The 26,448-nt window shown below is 43.8% G+C and overlaps 1 protein-coding gene across 3 annotated transcripts in view; it reads right to left on the reverse strand.

Annotated features, from left to right (window-relative positions):
- ADPGK (ADP dependent glucokinase) overlaps nt 1-26,448 on the reverse strand; it is a 33,624-nt gene continuing 7,176 nt past the window's right edge. The window contains exons 2-7 of one of the 3 annotated variants that reach the window (XM_070377400.1): nt 24,868-25,093; nt 21,348-21,410; nt 12,455-12,575; nt 7,996-8,192; nt 7,278-7,376; nt 1-1,967 (exon numbers count right to left, since the gene is read on the reverse strand). In XM_070377400.1, the coding sequence (XP_070233501.1) occupies nt 1,416-1,967; nt 7,278-7,376; nt 7,996-8,192; nt 12,455-12,575; nt 21,348-21,410; nt 24,868-25,093 (1,258 nt within the window). In that variant the 3' untranslated portion in view covers nt 1-1,415. Of the gene's footprint in view, nt 1,971-7,277; nt 7,377-7,995; nt 8,193-12,454; nt 12,576-21,347; nt 21,411-24,867; nt 25,094-26,448 lie in introns of all 3 variants that reach the window. The other 2 variants (XM_070377399.1, XM_070377401.1) reach the window with 2 other exon arrangements.

The raw sequence follows: 26,448 nt of genomic DNA on the forward strand, positions 1-26,448 counted from the left end.
ATAAATTGAGAACGCGAGGTGGCTTTGAGATTCCAGAAGCTGCTGCTGTGAGCCCAGCGTGAATGATTACCCCTGACCCAAGAAGGCCTGCCACCAGTTGACACGTGTTCCCAGTGTTCTCTGAACAAATCGAGATGGCTCTTCACACACATTTTCAAATTACTGGGTCATATTGGCTTGACTGCTTGAGACTAGTATGTCACTTTAAACCAGAGGACAGACCTACAGCTCAGACTCAATGTGATGGGGAAGACAAGATAATCAAACACCTCAACAGCAGAGGAACATGTAAGTCACAAGTCAAGATCAAAATGATTTACATTTTAGCTGGCTCCAGAATCATGGGAGAAATGAAATCAATCACAGACAGACTTAGGATTCCAGAAATGTAAATCGTTTTTAATATATTTAAAAGCACGCTGAAGTCTCGATTTATAAAAATAAATACGTAATATGACAAATTTATTTATGATCCTGGGGCTCTTAGGAGGTTGAACTCTTTAACAGATGTGATGTATCACTGTAAAATATACATGATCTGTTATACACCCAGAAGCAGATTCCAGTTGTAAAAGTAAAATTCCTTTAAGGATCAGAATGAACACAGATCAGTCTTCTGCTATAGCAATCATGTCCAGAGCTGGGCAATGAAGGTGGGCCCAGGCACAGCAGCCTCTGACCAGCCAGTCTACAGTTAAGGAGCCAGGGCAGGAAAGTGCAGCCCTTTAGCTCACAGCACCACCCTGCAGGCCAGCCAGGCCCCTAACGCAGAGTGACTGGTTTCCTCAAGGGCTCCACGAGGCACCCAGCCTCTGCTGTCTCTCTGAAACACAGGAGGGCTATTTTGTCCTTACCTGTGGCTCTGTCTTAATTTGGGAGCAGAAAACTGAAAAGGCGTATTCACTGAATATTGTCATTGTAACACTGAATGGAAATTATGATCCTGTCATGGGTGCTGAGCTGAGAGAATGCAAGAACTCACACTGGGCTTTCAGAGACGGGGAGAACGGGTGAGTGAGCATGCACATCTGAGGTGGGCAAGAAGGGAGTGCTTTCTCCAACTGACATGCTCTCATGGGCAAGGAGTCTGGCCTAAAATACCTGAAAAGGGGTTGGAGAATCAAGTTTTTACCCCTGTAACACACAACATAAAAATAAACAACGAGAACAAAAATCCAGTCTTGTTAGTAGATAGCTGAATTGCGATTAAAACCTGAAATGTTTCTGTGTAATTGTCAAAAGGCTGGAATGTATCTGGTACAGTTTAATCTGCTGTTGTTTCTTTGGCTGTCTTTCAGTTTGATCAACAGAAATGGTTTTTGACATTCTCAATCCTATTTCCCAGAGCACTGAATTCCTGTCATTTTTAGGTTGGCTAGTTTTCCTTCATCAGAAAAATGACCCCAACAACCTTCCTACAAGTGAGGGTGTACTTCTGAATAGAAGAGTCCTTCGGCTGAGATGGCATCTCCGAGGCCCACAGTTCGAACAGGATCTTTACACACCAACACTGGTGTGAAGTGGAAGGACACGCCCTCCCTGTGCCATTCGACCACTGGCTTATTTGGGTTTAACACAACCTTGGAGCCGGCCTCCAAACGGGAGGTCATGAACTCGTGGGGTGCCTTCAGAGATACGCGGCGGGTGTCTATGGTCTCCGTCGCGCAGGCCTGTGTCGCCGCCACGCGGGCGCCTGCAGCCACAGCAGCCAGCTGGTTGGCCCAGTGTCCATCCACAGTCGCCAGGATGTGGTAGGCCAGCGTGTGGAAATGGATCCTGCTGAGGTCGGAGGCTCTGCTTTCACTTTTCCCATGTTCCTTCAAGATCCAAAAGAGGATGTCGCTGACCACGCCCACATCAGGAACACCATTCCAGGAAGAAAGAGAAGAGTGAGGTCCAGATGCCGACTGGCTGAGAAATAACAGCTCCTGTTCATTCAGCCCCAGGGAAGTCACGGCAGGAAAGACCTGCTAACAGAAACAAAATGGGGGTCTCTTTCTGATGGACACCTAGCGCCTAACCTCCTAGGACATGGCCAGTGACGGAAGTCAAGGAGGGAAGGCAGGGCCATCTTCCTTCCTTCCCTGCCTCTGAAGGCACTGAGTGACAGATCAAGGTCACTGTCTTGGCTCTCACACCTCTAGCTATCTCCACTCGCAATATCACACAGTAACCGGGAAGGTGCAGTGATGCTGTATTAGAGCCAGCCTCCTGTTACACACTGGAGGACAAAGCAGAGTGTGCACTCTGGATTCCTTTCCACAGTGCCCAGTCTCTGCCTCGGCACACGCAGCAGAGCCTCTCACCACTGATGGGGCCTGACTCTCAGTTCCCGAACATCAGCAGGTGTTATACCCGCACAGTGGAGAAGAGCCCACCCCACAGCCAGGGTCGCCAGGAGAGTGCCTCGTGTCAGATCTAAGTCTTTTGAGCAGGTGTGGATTAGGAAGACTGTTACGCGATAATAACACTGTGGAAAACGGCACCGAACAGGAGCCAAGTCTTCTATTTTGAGGGGAACCACGATGTCCACCTCACTATCTTTCTTACTTAGCACTTCCTTTCTCAGAGCAGGGACTTGCATAAAGTGAATGTTTGTGCAAGAGAGATGAGCCCTGTGTGTATTTATATAAAAGTCAGGGGTGCTCATGTAACAGCACTTCTGTTTGCCGTATGGTCTATATCAGATGCCACGCAAATGGCTCTATTTCACTCACTTCTTGCTGTAACGCTCTGAAGGAAGGAGGGGTTGCCTCCACCTTACAGATAAGGGGACTGAAGCTTAGAAAGGTTAGGTAGATAGTTATGCAGAAAATGAAACAAAGATGGCTTTTTAAAGAAGTGAAAAAATAACCTCAAGGAAGAGAAATACATGAATAAAAATCATACTGAAAAGCACCAGGCGTGAACCCTAATGTAAACTATGGGCTCTACATGACGACGACTTGCCAGTGTTGGTTCACTGACTGTGACAAATATCCCATCTGCGGACAGGGGAGGCTGTGGCTGGGGGCAGGGGTGCGAGAGCTATGCGGGAACTCTACATCCTGCTCACTTCTGCTGTGAGCCTAAAACTGCCCTAAACACCTTTCACATGTTTGACTGATAAGAAAGCACATTTAAAAATCATGTTTCACCAGGAGGGAAAGAGACACATGTACCCCAATGTTCATCGCAGCACTGTTTATAATAGCCAGGACATGGAAACAACCTAGACGTCCATCAGCAGATGAATGGATAAGAAAGCTGTGGTACATATACACAATGGAGTATTACTCAGCCATTAAAAAGAATACATTTGAATCAGTTCTAATGAGGTGGATGAAACTGGAGCCTATTATACAGAGTGAAGTAAGCCAGAAGGAAAAACACCAATACAGTACACTAACACATATATATGGAATTTAGAAAGATGGTAACGATAACCCTGTATATGAGACAGCAAAAGAGACACTGATGTATAGAACAGTCTTATAGACTCTGTGGGAGAAGGAGAGGGTGGGAAGATTTGGGAGAATGGCATTGAAACATGTAAAATATCATGTATGAAACGAGATGCCAGTCCAGGTTCAATGCACGATACTGGATGCTTGGGGCTGGTGCACTGGGACGACCCAGAGGGATGGTGTGGGGAGGGAGGAGGGAGGAGGGTTCAGGATGGGGAACGCATGTATACCTGTGGTGGATTCATTTTGATATTTGGCAAAACTAATACAATTATGTAAAGTTTAAAAATAAAATAAAATTAATTAAAAGAAAAAAAAATAAAAAATAAAAATCATGTTTCAGCAGGAAAAATAAGAGCACTGCAAAGAAGTAGAAGTAAACCTGTGCTGTGCTCATGGATGCTAACTGTGCAGGATCAAACTGCCAAATGCTTTTTACGCCCCAATCTAGCAGTTCAACTTCTGAGAATGTATCATCCACATGTACCTGGTCATGGGTCGAATTAAATTCATGTAAAAGGGGACGACCCAGAGGGAGGGTATGGGGAGGGAGGAGGGAGGAGGGTTCAGGATGGGGAACACAGGTATACCTGTGGCGGATTCATTTCGATATTTGGCAAAACTAATACAATATTGTAAAGTTTAAAAATAAAATAAAATAAAAAAAAAAGTTAAAAGTTCATATTTGAACTTTGAAAAAAAAAAAAAAGGTTACTCACTGCAGCGCTGTAGGAACAGAAAAGGGCAGTGAGCCAAACACTCGGCTCTGGCTGGCATTAAAGACCCTGTGTGCACCACGGCTGCTTCTACGCATGTGGCAGCAGGGAGACTGATGACTCTCCACGTGATGACAGAGAAAACATCTCCAAAATGCATCCAGTGGAAAAAAGCAAAGTGCACAACTGTCTATGCAGTATGCTATGCTATCTTTTGGGATAAAGAGGGATGAAATTATAAGGCTCTTCCCCATTTGCTTATATATGCACACAATGAATCTGGAGGGATGAGACAAAACTCGTAAGGAGGTTACTAACAGTGGGTACAAGGGCAGGAGGAAGGGAGATTTCACTGTGCATCTTTTAATATTTTGTGACTTTTGAACCATACATTACCCCATGAAAGACGTTAAAAAACAAGAGGTTAACTAACCTGCCTAAGTTCACAGAACTAGAGAGTGGCAGGCAAAGCTGGTATTCCAATCCTGGTTTTCAAAATCTGTGCTCTCAAGCATCCTACTCTTGGATTTATCTGATCATTATTACTGTCCAAAGGCTGAACACCTGGGGGCCTGATGGCGAGGGAGTGAAGTGTCCCCCAAATTTCCTTTCTCTGAGCTTCCTGAAGTTCAACTGAAAGCACCAGGGTTGGGTTTTTGGTTTTCTCCTTTGGGTTCCACTGCAAAAGGCATTCACTTCCAACCTCCCCATGCTAGAAGGAGAAACACACACTACGAACCCATTGGTAACACACCCCGTGAAACACATCAAAATCAGACTGATTATAGTTTTTGCAGCCAAAGATGGAGAAGCTCTATACAGTCAGCAAAAACAAGAGTGGGAGCTGACTATGGCTTAGATCATGAACTCCTAATTGCAAAATTCAGACTTAAATTGAAGAAAGTAGGCAAAACCACCAGACCATTCAGGTATGACCTAAATCAAATTCCTTATGATTATACAGTAGAAGTGACAAATAGATTCAAGAGATTAGATCTGATAGAGTGCCTGAAGAACTATGGACAGAGGTTCATGACATTGTATAGGAGGCTGTGATCAAAACCACCCCCAAGAAAAAGAAACACAGAAAGGCAAAGGGTTGTCTGAGGAGGCCTTACAAATAGCTGTGAAAAGAAGAGAAGCGAAAGGCAAAGAAAAGGAAAGATATACCCATCTGAATGCAGAATTCCAAAGAATAGCAAGGAGAGATAAGAAAGCCTTCTTAAGTAATCAATGCAAAGAAATAGAGGAAAACAATAGAAAGGGAAAGACTAGAGATCTCTTCAAGAAAACTAGAAATACCAAGGGAACATTTCATGCAAAGATGGGCACAATAAAGGACAGAAACAGTATGGACCTAACAGAAGCAGAAGATATTAAGAAGAGGTGGCAAGAATACACAGAACTATACAAAAAAGATGTTAAGGACCCAGATAAACATGATGGTGTGATCACCCACCTAGAGCCAGACATCCTGGAGTGCGAAGTCAAGTGGGCCTTAGGGAGCATCACTACAAACAAAGCTAGTGGAGGTGATGGAATTCCAGCTGACCTATTTCAAATCCTAAAAGATGATGCTGTGGAAGTGCTGCACTCAATATGCCAGCAGATTTGGAAAACTCAGCAGTGGCCACAGGACTGGAAAAGGTCAGTTTTCATTCTAATTCCAGAGAAAGGGAATGCCAAAGAATGTTCAAACTACTGCACAAATGCACTCACCTCACACACTAGCAAAGTAATGCTCAAAATTCTCCAAGCCAGGCTTCAACAGTACTTGAACCATGAACTTCCAGATGTTCAAGTTGGATTTAGAAAAGGCAGAGGAACCAGAGATCAAATTGCCAACATCCATTAGATCATAGAAAAAGCAAAAGAGTTCCAGAAAAGCATCCACTTCTGCTTTATTGACTATGCCAAAGCCTTTGACTGTGTGGATCACAGTAAACTATGGAAAATTCTGAACGAGATGGGAATACAAGACCACCTGACTTGCCTCCTGAGAAATCTGTATGCAGGTCAAGAAGCAACAGTTAGAACCAGATATGGAACAATGGATTGGTTCCAAACTGGGAAAGAAGTACGTCAAGGATGTATATTGTCACCCTGCTTATTTAACTTCTATGTAGAGTACATCATGTGAAATGCCAGGCTAGATGAAGCACAAGCTGGGATCAAGACTGCTGGGAGAAATATCAATAACCTCAGATATGCAGATACCACCACCCTTATGGCAGAAAACAAAGAGGAACTTAAGAGCCTCTTGATGAAAGTGAAAAAGGAGAGTGAAAAAGCTGGCTTAAAACTCATTTTCAAAAAAATAAGATCATGGCATCTGGTCCCATCACTTTATGGCAAAGAGATGGGGAAACAAAACAGTGACAGGCTTTATTGTTTTGGGCTCCAAAATCACTGCAGATGGTGACTGCAGCCGTGAAATTAAAAGATGCTTGCTCCTTGGAAGGAAAGCTATGACCAACCTAGATAGCATATTGAAAAGCAGAGACATTACTTTGCCAACAAAGGTACTGTCTAGTCAAAGGTATGGTTTTTCCAGTGGTCATGTATGGATGTGGGAGTTGCACCATAAAGAAAGCTGAGTGCTTTTGCACTGTGGTGTTGGAGAAGACTCTTGAGAGTCCCTGGGACTGCAAGATCAAACCAGTCAATCCTGAAGGAAATCAGTCCTTCACTGTAAGGATTGATGCTGAAGCTCCAATACTTTGGCCACCTGATATGAAGAACTGACTCCTTGGAAAAGACCCTGATGCTGGGAAAGATTGAAGGCAGGAGGAGAAGGGGATGACAGAGGATGAGGTGGTTGGATGGCATCACCAACTCAATGGACATGAGTTTAAGTAAACTCCAGGGGTTGGTGATGGACAGGGAGGCCTGGCGTGCTATACAGTTCATGGGGTCACAAAGAGTCAGACATGACTTTTTAGTTTAGTTGGCTAAACTGAACTAAATGAACCCATCAGTAACTCTGCCGTCTTCCTAACTTAGCAGGAGATCCTGCTCCAGGGCAGTCCTGGCTCCTGACTTGGATCTCGTGGACCGGGTCTGGGTGAGATGACACCCACAGCACACTGAGCCCCGAGTACTGCCCGTGGGTTACCTGGTGCACAATGGTGCTCATGAGCTCCTTGTTGGTCATGCTGGCCAGCTCCAGGTGAACTGGAACACCCGTAGGGATGTCAGAAATGGAGGTCACGACCTGCAGAGACAAGAGAAGAGCACTGCCATCAGAAACAAGGAGTCAGGCAAGAGGGAAGGATGGGTCCAAGAGGCAGTGCATCCTCATGAGAGCTCCTGGCTACGTGGGCGACCACAGTCTCTGTGGACAAGGGAGGCTTTGCCCAACAGGGACAACTAGGCTCTGCAGGGAGGCGCTGGGGTTAAGGACTTGGAGTGCACTGGGAAACCCCCCTGAACGTTCACACAGCCAGCCTCTTCCTGGGGACCTAAACTGAGCAATCGGCTTCAAGTGCTGTGTGAATCTGCAACACGCTGATGTGAATGAGATGATATGGAAAACCTGAAGGACACAGACCACAAACACTGCAGCCTGCAGCCATGTTTGGTTTAGCACAGGAAGCAGAGGCTCAGGCAAGATGATGTTCTGACCTGTCCTACTCAAGCTGCCGCCTGCGCCTGGAAGAACACCGTGAGGTGCCCTGCTGGAGTGGGAGGCAGGCTTCTTGGCCTCCACGACCTATCCCGGGAGGCTGGGACCTAGGGCAAGGCAGTGCAGGCTGCAGAGGCCGAGAGAGGCAGAAATCCGAAGGAAAACATGAGCTGCCATCTGTGAAATTCTGTAACAGTGCCACCATTACCTCCAAGAGCCTCTTCCTCTGGAACTCCTTGCTCTGTCCCTCCATCATGTGCAATCCAGAGAGGACCACAAGGTCTGGCTGAAACTCCTCCAGGCTAGACACAAACACCTCCAGCATATTCATGGCCCCGTTGGAGAGGTCGTGGGAGAAGATGAACCGGTTGGCATGGGGAGCTTTTAACTGGTCCCACTCCTCCCCTAGAAAAGCCCGGTCAACACAACGGGAAGAAAAGGAAGAAGCTTTGAGTCTCCAAGCTGTGTGGGGAAGGCAGGACCTCACTGGAGCCTTGGCTCGGGGCAGGCGGGCCTCTGGATGAGTGAACCCCAGCTGCCATGGCCTAAGGGGAGCACAGTGCCACGGCCAGGACCATGGTTGGCAATAAACCAGAAACCCCAACCCCACAAAAACACAGTATGGGTGCTGTGTGCCTTTGTCAAGGGCTGGCAGGGTCATGCCCCTCGAGTCCCAGGAAAGTTCTGTCCCCTCAGCCCTCATACCCAGGAGCCCGGGTCCCTCCCCACCCAGAGCATGACTCCCAAACCCCAGTGTGCAGCACACCGTGTGGGCCTGCGTGCAGGACAGGCTGCTTTTCCTGAAGCAACTTCCACCTCACGGGCGCGCCCTAGCACCTGTCACTTCGTTGGGACCTAAGGAGGCTGGAATTCCAAGAGCCAGGCTGACCACACCCCACCCCCCAGCCCTGCTGCCCAATGGTGACTTCTGGGCATTTGATCTGGAAGCTAAGAGTAAATGGCTGCTCCAGCCTCCTGTGAGCAAGCTTCTGTGGAATAATGACAGTAATAAGGAATAAAGACTAAGTTCACGCATTATTCCCTCCCTAAATGGTTGCTGACTGCTCAGCCCAAGGTGTGCTCCCGCTACTCTGAGGATCCAGTGGTTTTCCTTTACACGGTTTGATGATCTATCACTTTGCTTTGAGTTTTCTACTGTTTTATCTAGTGTTCAAACCTGTATCATTACTCATCTTTGGGCCACATCCCCACTCAATACTGTGTGTCTTTGATTCCCACAGCCCAGTCACGGCCCCCTGCAGAGCCTGCCCACTCAGTGTTCACTAATCTGACCCAAGCAGGAGGAGGCCAGGCCCTCCCCAGCTGGGTCCTGGGCAGCAGTAGCTGGGAGTCTCTGCAGCTACAGGAGTGCCTCTCAGCATCGGCCTAGTCAGAACCTAGTTTTTAATGTGCAGACAGCAGCCCCTGTAGATCCTGGTGTGCAGTTAGGTGGTGAAGTACCAGTTAAGATGCCCCCCACCCCACATACACACAGCTGCCACACACCCGAGGGGAGGGTGCTGGTGCCTGAGTCCTAAGGGAGGGCCGTGTGGGGCACAAGGTTTTTCCAAGGTCACTCTGCGCCACACCATGAGGATCCCACATTCCTCTCCTTAAAGTCCTGAAAATCTCAAAACTCAGCCTAAGGGCTGCCTAGGCAATTCCTTAAGGCCATGTCCCCCTGAGCACCAGGGGAAAGCAGTCACCCCCAGCCTGGGGTGCTGCCAGAAACTGGCATGATTTATGACCCGCATTTACACAGCTTTCCTTCCACGTGAAGCATCTGTCCCATTTACAAAACCGAAGTCCATATGATGAAGCCTAGTTTTTCATTGGTTTCATCATTTACTGGCTATTCCTTCAGAAAGTTTTTCCCAAGGCAGACTAACCCTGGCAGAGGGTCTCTACGCTGCAGGCTGATCTGTTCCCTGGGTCAGCGCCCCGCTTCCTTCCTGCCTCCGCTGGGCCTCTATGTTTTTTTTTGGGGGGTGGGGTGGTGGCAGCCATCCTCCCCTTGCTCTGAGTTCAGCTTTACTGAATCCATTCCTCTGAAAAACATTTTATATGTGGGACATATGTATAAAAATCTATGAAAGCAGGAAAGAAAACATCACCAATTTCCTAAAACCTGATGTAATGGTTATATTTGTTAAAACACCACATTCGTTTCTTAACTCCTCACCCATATCTTATTCTTTGTCCAAAGAAAATGCCCCATGGTGATCCACAGAGCTGATGGCAGCATTCCCCCTCTGCTTCATCTCTGAAGACCCAGTGCAGGGGGCCTCACTGAACTGTCACCTCCGAGCAGACTCAATTCCAGCACCTTCTCCCCCAGGCCACTGCTGTATTAGAGGACTCGGCACGTGACTGTGCCATCATTTATTCAAGAGTCCATCTCCTGTAGTGATGTGTGGGTTGGGGAAGGGGCCCGTGTCTTCTTTTACCAACACACTTTTACTGCCTCACACCACACCTGGCATTCAGCTGCAAGACCGAAATCAGCACAGGAACAGTGAAGACGAGGACAGACCCATGACTCAGGTGCCCACAACAAACGATAGGGGTGTGCGTCCTAAACCAACACGATTCTGTACAATGGCAAAAACACGCAACACGGGTATTCTCTGCAGGACAAGACCTGGAACTGCTACTCAGACTGAAAGTGTGCAGAAGCACGATCTAACCCAACCTAGGAGAGAAGAGCCACACAGCATTCAAAACAAACGAATCTCCTCAGCAGAAAGGAGAGGGAGGCAGAAACAAACATGCTTCCGCAAGACAAAGACAAGGAGGGGTGTGGAGAGCTGACCGCTGCAGTTTCCACAGGCCTGATGGAGTGGCTCGAGAAGCAAAATGACTGAAACGCAGACAGGGTGAGCCTGTGATAAAAGTCCATGCCCTTCTTTTCTAGGTTTTGAATTTATTTCCTTAAGTGATCCCTTCTCTCAGTTTATGATCCTGCCCTTCAGCCAGTAAGTCAGCAAAACCAATGCAGTGACTCACTGGCCCAAAGCCTGAAAATAAGCTTCTCCGAGGAGGTCTGGTAGGAGAGAAGGGACAAATGTTGACAAATGCCCTCTGGGAATTTACCCATCTAGGTTAGAGGCGCTGGGGATGGATTTATGTTGAGAGAGCTGACCTGAGGGCTGCTGCCACCAGACTAGGTTTCCTCCAGAGGCTGATGAAAATGCAACTTCACACTGAGCTAACTGGAAGGCCGCTGCTTAGTACTAAGAAATAAGGCACGGAAAAGAAAAACCAAAGTGGGAAGCTTGTAAACCCAAGGATGGAAACAACTTCTTCTCAAGATAAGCTGTGCTGTCTTCTTTACCACATACAAGGCACAGCGGTCAAATACACCAAAGGCTTGGTGCTAGTTCTCTCCACTCCGTCATCACCAGGGACGATGACTGGAACAGGGACCACAGGTTCCGAAGGGAGCACCAACAAAGCGAACACGAGACGGACGTGGAACTAGCAGCAGCGGCAGCAGCGCCCCAAAGGCACACCTTCAGCCGCTCTAGACCCTTCCAGTCAACAGACTGACTCATGCCTTTCGCTGAAGCAGTTCACTGCTCACCACCACCTTCAGGCACTGAAAGCCATTACTCTGCTCACTCATGAAAACTGAGAGAAACTCAAAAACTGTGCAGATGGGAACTGCCCAGTCCAACATTCTGGCTCTAATTTTCAGACTCTGCCCTTCCTAACCCCCTCAATTCTACTAAGCATCCAAAAGAGAAACAGAAACAATTCTTTTTTTGTACTTGGAGGAAGGCGTAATTTTTAAGATGCACTATATTTTATATCTTAGTCAATTACTCTAGTAGGTAAGAGCTTCTTAAGCATCAGACTTGGAAGCACTTGGCTAACGCTTATCAACTAAGCACTGCTTTAAGGTACCATTAGTCTATTTAGTTGCTTAAATCTTTAACTTGAGTTAACAATGTGATAAATCGAAAATTCAAGAGTTCTGTGCACAGGAAAGACACAACAGCAAATACATGGACTCAAGCAATTAAAATACATTCTGGTATTTAGGATCTCTCAGAAATCAGATCTGTGTTCTGTTTAACATATAAAATCTAGTTGGGGTAGGGTAGGATGGGGTGAATTTGGAATTCTAAATCTTGCAACATTATATAATGGGAAATAGTATGTGTTGTTAAATATAAAACGCTTCCACTAATGCACCCAAAGGAAAGGAAAATCCTTCAAAGGAAGTTTGCCAGAGGCCTGGAATTAATCCTGAGCAGCCTGGAACAGCTTGCCAACAAGGCCGAGGGCAGAACCCAGCACAGAGCTCAGAGATGTTACCTGCCCTTCTCTTTTCTTTGTAATGAAGGAAAACTTTATATACATGTGTTTCACACATTTTCATTTAAGGTGCCTGCTCTCCTACCGCCTGATTTCTCTTGGGTTCAGATCAATCATACTTGAGGACCTGGGAACTTTATTCAGTGTTGTAATACTCTCCATTACTCTCCCTTGAGACAAAGGCCTGTATCAGCTCCATAGGACCAGGGACCAGGAAACGTGTGGTAAGGCAAGAACAGGGCCCTGCCAATTTACAAAGAAACATTTCTAGCGCATTCATACCCCCAACCTGACAACACACAGCCTTCTGACCAGGCTTACGCCATTACTTACTCATTTCCTCTTACCTGCTTGATACTCTAAAATGAGGTGGAACTCATCCACTTCCTGCAATGACTCTGGTGGGACAAATACATTGTCATCAAGGAGCTCATGCAGCTTTGGACCAACTGGACCACAAAGAAGAACCTGGAGACAAGCAATATGAAGTCTATCAGGAGATCTGCCCCCTTCCCGTGAAATCTGTTCAGTAAGGTACATCCAGCACTTTCATTTTTTTCAACAAAAACCACTGGACTCCAAATCCAATTCTGAAAGCTTCTGGTTTGGAGGTATGGACTGGAAGAGCTCCTACCAGGGTGCAGGCCTGGAGGGTATGGACACAAAGTACCCAGAAATGAGAAGCTGGCAAAAGACCCTTGTCAAGCATCCACGTGTGTTACACGGGCACTCGTGCGTCTGCTGAATCCCAGGCACTCTGTTAGGGGCTGAATGTTTGTTCCCCGCCCCTACCCCCGCCCCCCTGGTTTCCATGTCGAAGTCTAACTGTCAATGTGATGATACTGGAAAGGGTTTTCAGGAGGTAAATGAGGTCATATGGGTGGGTTCCTAAACCAATCGGACTGGCAGCCTTAGAAGAAAAGGGGGAGAGAAACTGCTCTTTCTCCACTACATCCATTAAAGAAAGGCCCTCTGAGGACACAGAGGCAAGCAGCAGTCTGCAAGCTGGAAAGAGAATGCTCGCCAGGAACTAGCCCCTCCTGCAACTGTGATCCTGGGGCTGTCCAATCTCCAGAACTGTGAGAAAACGAATTTCTGCAGTTCAAGCCACCTCGTCTACTGCATTTTGTCATCAGGGCAGCCTGAGAAGACTAAGATGCACTGTACCTCACTTTCCTTTCTTTACTGACTCACATCCTGTGTAAGCAAAGAGATACTGGGTGCTGTCTGCTCAAAGCTGCCAGACAAAAGCAACTGGTTGACTTGTACACAGTATAGAAAAGAACCTCAGGGTCACAAGACTCCAATCAACCAGTGACCTAACTTGTGGGGGCAGGCTCCCTACTACACTTAGCTGCCTTGTGAACAGGACAGACTTCCCAGCAGAAGAATTAAACAGCACTTCAGTTCATTAAGTTTGGGGGGAGGTATGCTGCAACTTTTAAAAAATATTTTCTTCAACTCCAACCTGGGCCTCTTCCTGGAAGTTCCTTCTAGAAGCCATTTCACACCTTCTGCTGTTTCTGCCATGCCAGCTCTGGCCCCACTCATGACCAGGCCAGACTCAAAACCACTGAAGCATGAAGGCTTGGACCAGGAATCAAAGGAAAGTCCTCAGAGATGATCGTCATCATTTCAGGTTTAATATGCCCCACCAGAAGCTTCCAAAAGTATTTTTACTTGCTAATTAATCACTTGTTTGTACAGAGGCATTTTCATGTATCTAAGAAATCCCAGCTACTGGGCAAAAATACATCTCCCTCTCCTTGACACATGTCTGCTGTTTGCCAAATCTGAAAAGTCTCACCCCTGTAATTTTATTTATTTTCTCTAATTATTGGCTAGAATTTCGGCTTCCAAGGTGAGACAACAAGGGCCAGATTTACCCTCCTGCCTGAAACAATAACAATAAAACAGATAAAATACATGAAACAACGGTTTTCAGAACATTTGGGCACTGGGCAACAAGGACAGTGATACCTATGAAACAGAAAAAAACTGAGTGAGCCCTACAAATCCCTCTGCAAATGAGCCCAAAGGAATGTTCAGATGTATAGATGGTCAATACCAAAATCAGACTGATTTTATTCTTTACAGTTGAAGATGGAGAAGCCCTATACAGTCAGTAAAAACAAGACCTGGAGCTGACTGTGACTCAGATCATCAGCTCTTTATTGCAAAATTCAGACTTAAATTGTAGAAAGTAGGCAAAACCACTAGACCATTCGGGTATGACCTAAATCAAATCCCGTATGATTATACAGTGGAGGTGACAAATAGAGTCAAGGGATTAGATCTGGTACATAGAGTGCCTGAAGAACTATGGACGGAGGTTTATAACACTGTACAGGAGGTGGAAACCAAAACCATCCCACAGAAAAAAAAATGCAAGAAGCCAAAATGGTTGTATGAGGAGGCCTTACAAATAGCTGAGGAAAGAAGAAAAGTGAAAGGAAAAGGAGAAACGGAAAGATACACCCATCTGAATGCAGAGTTCCAGAGAAGAGCAAGGAGAGTTAAGAAAGCCTTCTTAACTGAACAATGCAAAGAAATTGAGGAAAACAACAGAATGAGAAAGACTAGTGATCTCTTCAAGAAAATTGGAGATACCAAGGGAATATTTCATGCAAAGATGGGTACAATAAAGGATAGAAATGGCAAGGACCTAACAGAAGAAGAAGCTATTAATAAGAGGTGGCAAGAATACACAGAAGAACTACACAAAAAAGATCTTAACAACCTGGATAACCACGATGGTGTGATCATTCACTGAGAGCCAGACATCCTGGAGTGTGAAGTCAAGTGGGCCTTAGGAAGCATCACTACGAACAAAGCTAGTGGAGGTGACAACATTTCAGATTAGCTATTTCAAATCCTAAAATGATGCTGTTCAAGTGCTGCACTCAATATGCCAGCAGATTTGGAAAACTCAGCAGTGGCCACAGGACCAGAAAAGGTCAGTTTTCATTCCAACCCCAAAGAAATGCAATGCCAAAGAATGTTCAAACTACCATACAATTGTGCTCATTTCACATGCTAGCAAAGTAATGCTCAAAATCCTTCAAGCTAGGCTTCAACAGTGGATGGACCAAGAAATTCCAAATGTACAAGCCAGATTTAGAACAGGCACAGGAAACAGAGATCAAACTGTCAGTGTCCGCTGGATCATAGATAAAGCAAAAGAATTTCAGATAAACATCTGGCTCATTGACTACTCTAAAGCCTTTGACTGTGTGGATCACAATAATCTTAAAGAGATGGGAATACCAGACCACCTTATCTGCCTTCTGAGAAACCTGTATTCAGGTCAAGAAGCAACAGTTAGAACCAGACATGGAACAACGGACTGGCTCAAAATTGGGAAAGGAGGACATGAAGGCTGTATATTGTCACCGTGCTTATTTAACATCTATGCAGAGTACATCATGAGAAATGCTGGGCTGGATGAATCACAAGCAGGAACCAAGAGGCTGGGAGAAGTATCAATAACCTCAGATATGCAGATGACACCACCCCTATGGCAGAAAGCAGAGAGGAACTAAAGAGCCTCTTGATGAAGGTGAAAGATGAGAGTGAAAAAGTTGGCTTAAAACTCAACATTCAAAAAACTATGACCATGACATCCGGTCCTATCACTTCATTGCAAATAGATGAGGCAAAAGTAGAAACAGTGTCAGATTTTATATTCTTGGGCTCCAAAATCAATGTGGATGGTGACTGCAGCCATGAAGTTAAAAGACGCTTGCTCCTTGGAAGAAAAGCTATGACCAACCTAGACAGCATATTAAAAAGCAGAGACATCACTTTGCTGACAAAGGTCCGTACAGTCAAAGCTATGGTTTTTCTAGTAGTCATGTACAGATGTGAGAGTTGGACCATAAAGAAAAAGCAGAGTGCTGAAGAATTGATGCTTTTGAACTGTTGTGCTGGAGAATACTCTTGAGAGTCCCTTGGACACCAAGGAAATCAAACCAGTTAATTCTAAAGGAAATCAATCCTGAATATTCATTGGAAGCACTGATGCTGAAGCTCCAATACTTTGGCTACCTGATGCTGGGAAAGATTGAGGGCAGGAGAAGAAGGGGACAACAGAGGATGAGATGATTGGGTGGCATCACCGACTCAATGCGCGTGAGTCTGAGCAAACTCCAGGAGATAGTGAAGGACAGGGAAGCCTGGGTGCTGCAGTCCATGGAGTCATAAAGAATCAGACAGGACTTACTGACTGAACAACAATGAGATATACAGAATCTGAAAGAATTCATCACCAGCAGACCTGTACTACAAGAAAGGAAATCCTTCAGGCAGACGGAAAATACCAGATGGAAATACTAATCTAAACACACAAATAAAGAATGCCAGGAATGGTACGCTGTGTAAGCACGTAAGATCTTTTTATTATTTAACTGTCTTTAAAGAGAATTAACTATTTGAAGAAAAGTATTAACAGCATAGTGTGAGATGAATAGTCTGTCTTGAAGGAACATATATGCCGACAACAGTATAGAGACTGGAGGGGAAAAATGAAGGCACACTATTGTAAAGTTCTTAAACTCTATCTGGTGGTTTAATAATATCACTTCAAAGCAGACTGTGATAACCTAAAAATGTACATCAGTAATCCTAAATCAACCAGGAAGAAAACAAGAAGCAAGCTGTGAGACTTAAATTTAACCTGATACAACAACAATGACACTAAATGAAAATGGTCTAAATGCCCCAATTAAAAGGCAGGAAGGCCTTCCCTGATGGTCCAGTGGTTAGGACTCTGCCTGCCAATGCAGAGGACGTGGGTTTGATCCCTGGTGGGAGATCCCCCATGCTGAGGGACCACTAAGCCTATGCACCACAACTAATGAGCCCGCGCCCTGGAGCCCTTGCTCTGCAACAAGAGAAGCCTGGGCACCGCAGGAGAGCAGCCCCTCCCCGCAGCAACTAGAGAAGGCCCGAGCACAGCCACAAAGGCCTAGTGCAGCCAGAAAAAAAGATAAGGAATGTCAGAGTGCGCTACAAATCCAGCCTCTACTGTACGCTGCCTTACAAGAAACACATTCTAAATATACAGACACAAACAGGTTAAAAGCAGATGAACGGGAAAGGATACATCACGATGACACTAATCGAAACTGGAAAGGCTATTTTAATCAAAATTGATTACAGAGCAAAGAATATTATGAAATTATTTTCTTTATCCCTGGTAATGATAAAAAAAAGTCAGTCCATAAAGGGATGAAACAATTCTACACAGTTATGCATCTAAAAAGAGGCTGAAAAACACATGAACCAAAAAGTCACAGAACTTCAAGGGAAACAGACAAGTCCATAATTATTGTGGGAGATGCCAATCTCTCTCTCTCAATAGTAGATAAATCAAGTAGACTGAAAATCAGAAGACTACAGGAGACTTGAAATCAATCGACTTGGCCTAACTGACACTGATGGAACACTCTACCCAAGGGCTCACCAAGGCACACTATCTGCACGGCCATAAGTCTCCATAAATTTAACAGGAGTCAGAAAAGCGTGTTCTCTGATCACAATGGCATTAAAATAGAAATCAATAATATAAAGATATGTGAAACCCTCTCAATATTTAGAAACTAAATACCACTTCTAAGTATTCCACAAGATAGGCTATTAAATACCTCATCTCAAGAAATCAAAGGGAAATCAGAAAGCATCTGGATTGAATGAAAATAAAAACAAAGAATCAAAATCTGGGGGATAGAGCTAAAACAGCACTTAAGGGGACGTTTACAGCACTAAACACCCTGCATCAGAAAACAAAGGAAGTTCTCAAATCAGTGACCTTAGCCACGACTTTAAGAAACTAAAAAATGAAAGTTAAATTAAAAACAAATAGAAACCAATGAAATAGAAAAGAAAAAAAAGAAAAAAAATCAATGAAACTGAAAGCTCTTTATTTATTGGAAAGATCAATAAAATTGATAAACCAATAGCCAAACTTATCAAGGAAAAGGAAAAAGAAAAAGATATAAATTACCAGTTTCAGGAAAGACAGAACATCACTACACATTCCACAGACTTAAAGGAGTAAAAGAACATTATGATTAACTTTAAGTCAATAAATTCAACAATTTAGATGAAATGGACACATTTCCTGAAAGACAAAACTACCAAAGCACACTCAAGAAGTAGATAATCTGAATTTCCTTTTATCAAATCATTAAACACCTTCCCACATCAAAAACTTCAGGCCTCTACATGGGAAAAGAATTCAAAAAAATATATGTGTAACTGATATACTTTGTCGTACACCTGAAACTAACACCACACTGCAAATAAACTATACTCCAATAAAATTTTTTAACCCCCCCTCCCCAAAAAACAACAAAGTGAAATGGAAAAATAAAACACTAAAAACCAACCAAACAGCAGAAAAACTTTATGCCTGGAGGGCTTCACTGGTGAGTTCTACACAAACACTTTAAAAAAAAAAAATCAAAATACTCCCCAATTCATTCTATTAGGTCAGTATTACCCATATTAAAATCAGACAGACATATGAGAAAAGAAAAATACAGATCAATATCCCCCAGGGAAATTGATGTAAAAATTTTAAACAAAATGTAAGTAAACTGAATCCAATAATATATAAAAAGGGTAATACATCAGAAGCAAGTGAGGTTTATTCTGGGATACATGGTTCGTTTGACATTTGAAAAATCAGGGTAATTACCATTTACCAAAGTAAAAAGTAAAAACCACACAATCATCTCAACAGATGCAGAAGCAGCATCTGACAAGATCCAACATCTCCTTCTTGGCTAAATTCCAAAATATATTTCGTTAAGACACTGTTCTCTTCTGCTATCTGGCTTCTATTTCACCATTCCATAACATCTGCCTTTATTATATCCACCAGGGTCTATTTCTGAGACACAACATAGTTTGCTTGGAAACAACATGGACTCTGGAGCTAGACGGCTTGGGTTCAAATTCCAGTTCCACTCCTTACTAGGTATGTGACCTTGAACAGTTTTAACTTCTTCATGCCTCATTTTTCCTATCTACAAAATGCGGATAATAATAGACTTCCCTCAAGGGCTTTTTGAGGATCAAATAGGTTAATATAAAGTAAAGCACTTACGACAGTGCCTGGGAAACAGTAAGAACTATGAAAATGTTAATGATTATTATTACCTATGGAAAATGCTGCTGCTGCTGCTGCTGCTAAGTCACTTCAGTCGTGTCTGACTGTGCAACCCGGTAGTCTGCACACCACCAGGCTCCTCTGTCCCTGAGATTCTCCAGGCAAGAATACTGGAGTGGGTTGCCATTTCCTTCTCCACTGCATGCATGCATGCTAAGTCGCTTCAGTCATGTCTGACTCTGTGTAACCCGATGGACAGCAGCCCACCAGGCTCCTCTGTCCACAGAATTCTCTAGGCAAGAATACTGGAGTGGGTTGCCATTTCCTTCTCCCTAATCTGTGGTTGTTTTTAGATGATCACTTGGTTATGTTGAGAGGCATTTCAGCAAGTTAAATTGAATCTGAGACAGCAGTATAGGGTGGTGAGGTCAAGGCAGAGCCTGGTGTTTGAATCCTGGCTTTATTATTTTATCACCCAGCATCAGCTGGGTGACCCTGGGCACATTACTTAACCTCTCTGGACCTCCTTTCTTTAAAAGGATGGTAATACCTAAACCCATCAGATTATTGTGAAGATCATAACAATCTGATGAAGGAGTAACAGATACCCTTTTCTTCCCCTCAATCTTTTATTAAGGTCAGGCTCTTTTTTTTTTTTTCCTTCCCCTTTTTCTTACCAGAATACTTTCCAATTGGACTGGTCTCAGGCCCAGATTCCCTAGTGACCAAGAGCAAATACTGGTCTCAGAGGAGGAAATACTGAAAGGAACATCTAACCTAGAACTTCCAGGGACAGAATTAAATTACTTCTCAGGGTCAAGAGGGTGTTCTTTTCAGGGCCCAAATGCCCAGGATTCTGATGCAAAGGGCCTGGGTTCTTTCCATTGAGCTTATGATTGATCTTCTCTTTCATCCATTAGCTGGCAATACTTCTAAAGACCAGCTCTGGAACTTCTAATATTCTTTGTTTGGGAGTTTATTACTATCTATAAAGATAATGACTCTTAAAAAAATTTCCCACTGTAATCTTTTATTAAAATTTTAATCCTTATAAAAATGTGAATGTCCACACTTTAATATGCTCTCTATATCTAAGCACATCCATCCCTTGGTGTACACTGTGGGTCCATATGAATTTTGTCCCCTCACACTGTTGATCATTTATCTGTGTTTCTGGGTCCGTCTCTGCACTTTTGATTCTGCACCCCTAAGAACTGTTGATGGTTCCCTCTCTCCATCGTCAGTAGTCACATCTATTCTGCACTTCTCAAGTTCATTTACTTCAGAACCATCTCCGTTAAACTTACCTTCTTTGTCCCTACATATGGTCTATCACCAAGTGATTCCACTAGGCTTTAGACAGACATGTTTCTCTTCTTCTGGTTACTCGAGCCAAAGTCAGCAAGGAGGCTAGTGCTGTGGTCTTGCTGTAAAATGATTGCTTTTATAAGACAACAGCAATAACCTCCTTGTTGGCTTTCCCTCTTGGACCTATTCCACTTCCAGCAAAAGAACTTCTTACTCAGAAGCTATTTTGAAAATAGCAGTAATTTTAATTCTACTTAAACCAAATGGTTTAAGACTTGAAGACACGACCCTAACAACCCCCATCCAGTGGCCTTTGTTTTTAACACTCCGGATCCAGCCTCAAGAATCAGCCAACTAAGTCTTCTCTCATCACTGCACAGTCCCCAGCCTCAGGCACTGACTCCAGAGCCCACACGCTCTTAATGACTACATGGTAAGGTACTCGAGGGCATGGACTCTGGGGTCTGAGGTTACAACTGTTCTATTTGTTTAATACAATTGTTCTAGCTGTAAACTTCTCTATGCCTCAAGCTTCACATAGAAAGCACGACAATAACAGTACCAACAACAGTACCTATGACCTTATAGGTTATTAAAGGAATTAAATGAGGTAATCTACGTCACACACTGGAGACAACATCAGACATGCAGTAAACACTCAGGAATCATTAGCTACCGCTCCTCTCCTTCGATGACTCTATTCCTAACAAGAATCCCAAGCAAATTGAATTAAGGAATGGGCAGGTACTCAGTATTGCCTCTAAAATTACTGAAATACTAGTGAAGGACATAGGTTTTAATCTGGGAATCTGACTTACCTTTAAATCTGAGTTGGCTGCAAACTTCTGTCCAATTAAAGCTGCATTTCCTCCTACATAGTGCTGTAAGACAGTTCAAGGTTATTAGGCAGTTTTTTAACATAACTATGCTACTCAAGCTTAATAATGTTTTATTTAATTATACTCCATTTTCCCCCCCAAAAAATTTGAGGTGACTTTACAACAAGTACACACAGATGGGGTTAATAAAAACATTAACTCCACAGATGAGGAGACAATGAGTTATAAGGAAAGGTGAAAAAAAAAACCAAATTGCTACCTTTGGAAAACAGTATAATTGCCTTAACTGTAGATCAACCTTGGCTTTGAGCTTCCAGGCAGCCAGAACAGATAAATGAAACAAAAGGAAATACAAGTATGGACAGACTTTATCTTCTGCACTGTGATCCTTCTAAAATGAGTGTATGACTATGTCAGTCTCCTCCTGAAAATCATTCGATACTACAATGATCTAAAACTCTCAATTTTTTTTCCTGATATATATTTGATACACAAGTTACAATGGTACAATGTAGTGATTCACATCTTTTCAAAGTTATATCCCATTTATAGTTATTATATTTTCTATATTCCCCATATTGTACAATATATCCCTGTAGCTTATTTTATACCTGACAGTTTGTACCTCTTAATCCCCTACCCCTGTATTGCCCCTTCCCCCTTTTCCTCTCCTCACTGATAACCACTAGTTTGTTCTCTTTATCTGTGAATCTGTTTCTTTTTTGTTATATTCACTAGTTTGTTGTATTTTTTAGACTCCCCATATCTAAGTGATAACATATAGTATTTGTCTTTCTCGGACTTTATTTCACTAAGCACAATCCCCTCCAAGTCCATTCATGTTGCTACAATGGCAAAATCTCATTCTTTTTCAGGGCTGAGTAATATTCTATTACATGCATGCACGTGCACACACACATCTTTATCTGTTGATGGACACTTAAGGCTGCTTCCTTATCCTGGCAACTATCAATAATGCTGCTGTGAACACTGGGATACATGTATCTTCTTGAATCAGTTTTAAAATCCAACTCTTAAGTGAAGTACACGGGTCTTTATCTGTCCCCTGCTTTCCTTTCCGCTTCTACCTGTCTATAGCTCTCCAAGCCTTCCTCTCTGTGTCTATGCCTTTAAGCACATGCTGCTGCTTTGACTAGGATGCCTCCCCTTTCTCATTCACTGGTCAGGGATCACTTTTCAAATATCAGCTGTAACGTCACCTCTTCTGTACTGCTTTCTGTTGCCCTTTTCCTATGGTCACCTCCATCTCCACAATCCTCCTTCTAGAGAGGATTACGGATCCTTTGCTTCTTGCCACCTCTAGACTCAGAACAGACATCCACTACAGCCCTTGTCCTCGTGAGCTAGTGTCATCTGGGGACATGTCTAGCTCCTTCAGGGCAAGGACTGTCTTCTTACAGTAAGTGCTCAGTAACTGCTGCTAGATTTTGAGAAAGGAAGAAACACACACTGATGCATCAGGAAAGGTAATGGGTTCTAAAAGATGACACACCCCATCTCTCAGCTGAGGACTGAAGGAGAAGAGCAGAGAATTCTAGTATTCCTTTGTTCTAAGGATGGATTCACATGCTCTGGAAACCTGACAAACAGGAAATAAAGCTCTGATGCTCTATTATGTAAGCTGAGAAAATGCATCAACAGCCCTGTCTGGGAGGACTGAATGCTATCAGCTTACCTCTCTAGTCCCTAGCCCCATGAAGAGGCACAGACTAAACAACTCAATTCTAGATGCTCAACAACACTTTTAGTCCAAGTTTTGTGCTGACGTATCACTGGGCTCAGACGGGACAGTGATGGCTTTCTACAGATAAATTTGAAACGCTGTGATACACAGGCTGAAATCTGGCCTTTTAACATGTTTAAAGGCCATTTAACTCTGATGGTTAGAAGAATTTACTAGAAATTCCAGGGAAACATTAAGATTCCATGTAATGGATTTTAGAGTTTTCATTTAATAGTTACTATTAACTGCTGTTTATCAGTCCATCTGCCTTATAGTTTAAGGGAGTTTGACAAAGTACCAAATGAAGTGTCACACTAGTGGGAGATAAATAACACATTTTAGGGTTTACAATGTTAAGAAATAATTTTGATGAGGTAAAAGATAGATAAAATTTCTGTAGAAAAAATGTCTGCATTATGAAACAAAAGGCCAAAGAGACTAAACAGAAAGCAAATTGGTATTTTAGATACTACAATCTTAAAGACTTTTAAGCAGGAGATTTGCCATCTTGTTAGAACTTTCAAGACTATTTCATAAAAGATAGAATCTTGGGAGTTCCCTGGTAGTCCAGTGATTAGGATTCCACTGGGGAACTGAGATCCCACAAGCCATGCTGCATGTACAGAAAGCAAAAAAAAAAAAAATCAGAATCTCACTACCAAATTCAGCTATCAAAATGACTAAGTGAGGTTTTAACAGCTTGCTGTCTCCTTGAGAAACTCAGCTGGGAAATACCTGTGCCCACTGCTAATGTTCAAATGGGTGGCTTCCAAAGAATAAAAAAAACTTGAAGAGCTCCCCAAGTGAGAAGTACATCCAGACTGGGGTGATGGGTAAGAGAAGATTTTAGGTAAAAACTGGGGATGAGATGCTCATGAGATGCAGTGGGCATAAAAGAGATGCTTAAACAACAAAATCCTGCCCTTAAGAGGTGTGTGAGCCTTGAGGAAGTGTCTGGACCATGCAGGCTCCAGAGCCTTGTTTGTGATCACCCGGTGGGTGTGGAGACTCCTAAGTTCTATCTCTGACAGTCTTCACCCTGTAGACGAATGGGTCTCAGAACAAGGTGTTCAGAATAGCATCAACATAACCAGGAAACTTGCTGTAAGGGTAAATTCTTGGGACCACCCCACGAGTACTAATCAGAACTCTGGAAGGGGGGCCCAGGAGTCTGTTTCAATACCTTCCACATGACTCTGATGCACATTCAGGTCAGAGAGCCACCAAACTAGACCAGAAGTTCTCAATCAGGGTGATTTTGCATCCCTTCTCTCCCTGACCTGGAAACATCTGACGTGCTGGGAGACATTTTTGACTGTCACAGTATGGGAAAGGAGGGGTGACGCTGCCACTATTTCTCTGTGGGTTTGGCCTTTTTTGGTTTAGGAAGAACTGAGCCATATTAATATTACTGCAAGGTATCAGCCAAGCAGTACCCAGACAACTCTGGAGTAGACATTTTCCTACTTTAAACCTGAGTAACATGAAAAAAGAGCAATTTCATGGATAACTCAGGGCTAAAATTTTAGTAAGTATGCCTCATTAACGTTGGCTGAAGTGAAATGACTAGCAACAGCGGAGTTAAAGGAAGGTCAGGTACACATTTTTCCAAAAAGAGAAAAACACTACAGAATTGTATTGCCAACAATCACCCTCTATGGGTGAACTGGAGAAGAGTTGCTTGGTTGCTTCTAGAAACCATACAAACAAAGTATCTTTTCCCACCCTATCTGAATTTACCACTGGTAGACAGACCTGGGCTTCTGGGAACTCTGATGCAACCTGGGCAATGTCATGGAAAGTTTCCTTATCACTGAAGAAGCGTTCAGCAGCTGCTCCTTTCCCCATGAAGTGAACGAAGGCTTCTTCTAGATCATTCCTCGAATGCAGCTCGCTGTGATCTTTCCCATTCCCAGGACTCAAGCCAAGGGCCTGCAAGAGCTTCACCCCTGACAGCACTACGTCTACACAGGCATTGACGCTGGAAGGAAGGAAGGAAGAGATGGTGTGAGACAAACAGAAGCACTGGGGCAACAGCTTTGCATTTAACAACAGGGAAATGTTTCAGAGGCCTGTGTTCAAACAGGGAAACAGAGGTAGTGGATCTGAAACCTGACCTGGAAAGCAAATAGCATATGGTGGAAGGAGGATTACTTTATCTGGATATGTATGTCTATCCCGGCAATAGCTTGATAAACTTTTACCCTCATTACAAAGAGAGAAGACAGGTGTTCAGCATTTCAGAACGAAGCATCGTAACACAAATACACCATTTCTGAGAAAATGATGGCAAAGCCAGACTGGATTCACCCTGGCTGTGCGACCTGGGCAAGTCACTTCAATTTCTTTGTCTTCAGTTTCCTCCTCTCTAAAATCATGTAATATGAGTATTTAACTCATAGGGCTGTTGTGAAGATTAAATAAGATAATACATGTTTAAGAACGCTGCTTGCTACAGAGTAAGCAAAGTAAAGTTTTGGTCGAAAGCCACCTTCCCTCAAAAGACAGCTGAGGATGGTGGTAAAATACACTGACTACTTCCGGGTGAAACTGAGAGCTGAGTGATGGCTTAAAGACTTAAGCGCACCTGCAGCCTTGTAACAACTCAACACTTGGCAGGTGTTCATCATGAACTTTAAAGACTAGTAAGAAGTCAGTGTGGTGTCACCTGGTTAATGCTTACAGATTTATAAAATACACATAAGGTTGTCTGGCCCCACCTCTCCCATGCACACATGCCGAAGTTGTGGCTTACATTTTCAGTGTTTTGTGTGTGTGTTTTCCAAAAGCCATTTCTTAAAAAAGAAGTTCCAAATACTTTGGGCAGGTAGGTGAGGTCCCCGGGCACCTTTATTCCTGCCTCTGCCATCCCTGCCAGTGGGGTTGGATGACCAAATGAAACAGCCTTGGGCGACAAGGGTGGCTGCCCTTCCACGTTAGTTCCAAGTATTTATGAAGCCAGAAGTTGTGTGCTTCCCTGGTAGCTCAGATGGTAAAGAGTCTGGGTTGGGAAGATACCCTGGAGAAGGAAAAGGCACCCCACTCCAGTATTCTTGCCTGGAAAATCCCACAGACGGAGGAGCCTGACAGGCTACAGTCCATGGAGTTACAAAGAGTCGGACACAACGGAGTGACTTCATTTTCACTTTTCATGAAATCAGAAGGTAAATTCATCAATCAAGAAGGCCCAATGGATTGGATTCTGGTGTGTAATATATAACTACAATGTCTCCCTTGTAGTCTCCTTTAAAAATCTCTTGATCACCAAATCGTTAATGGTGGCCAGCTCTAAAGATGAGGAAAGAGACTGCAGTAAGGGAGAGGAATTTTATTTTT

The sequence above is a fragment of the Bos mutus genome, chromosome 10, assembly GCF_027580195.1.
Source record: "Bos mutus isolate GX-2022 chromosome 10, NWIPB_WYAK_1.1, whole genome shotgun sequence".
NCBI classification, from domain to species: Eukaryota; Metazoa; Chordata; class Mammalia; order Artiodactyla; family Bovidae; genus Bos; species Bos mutus.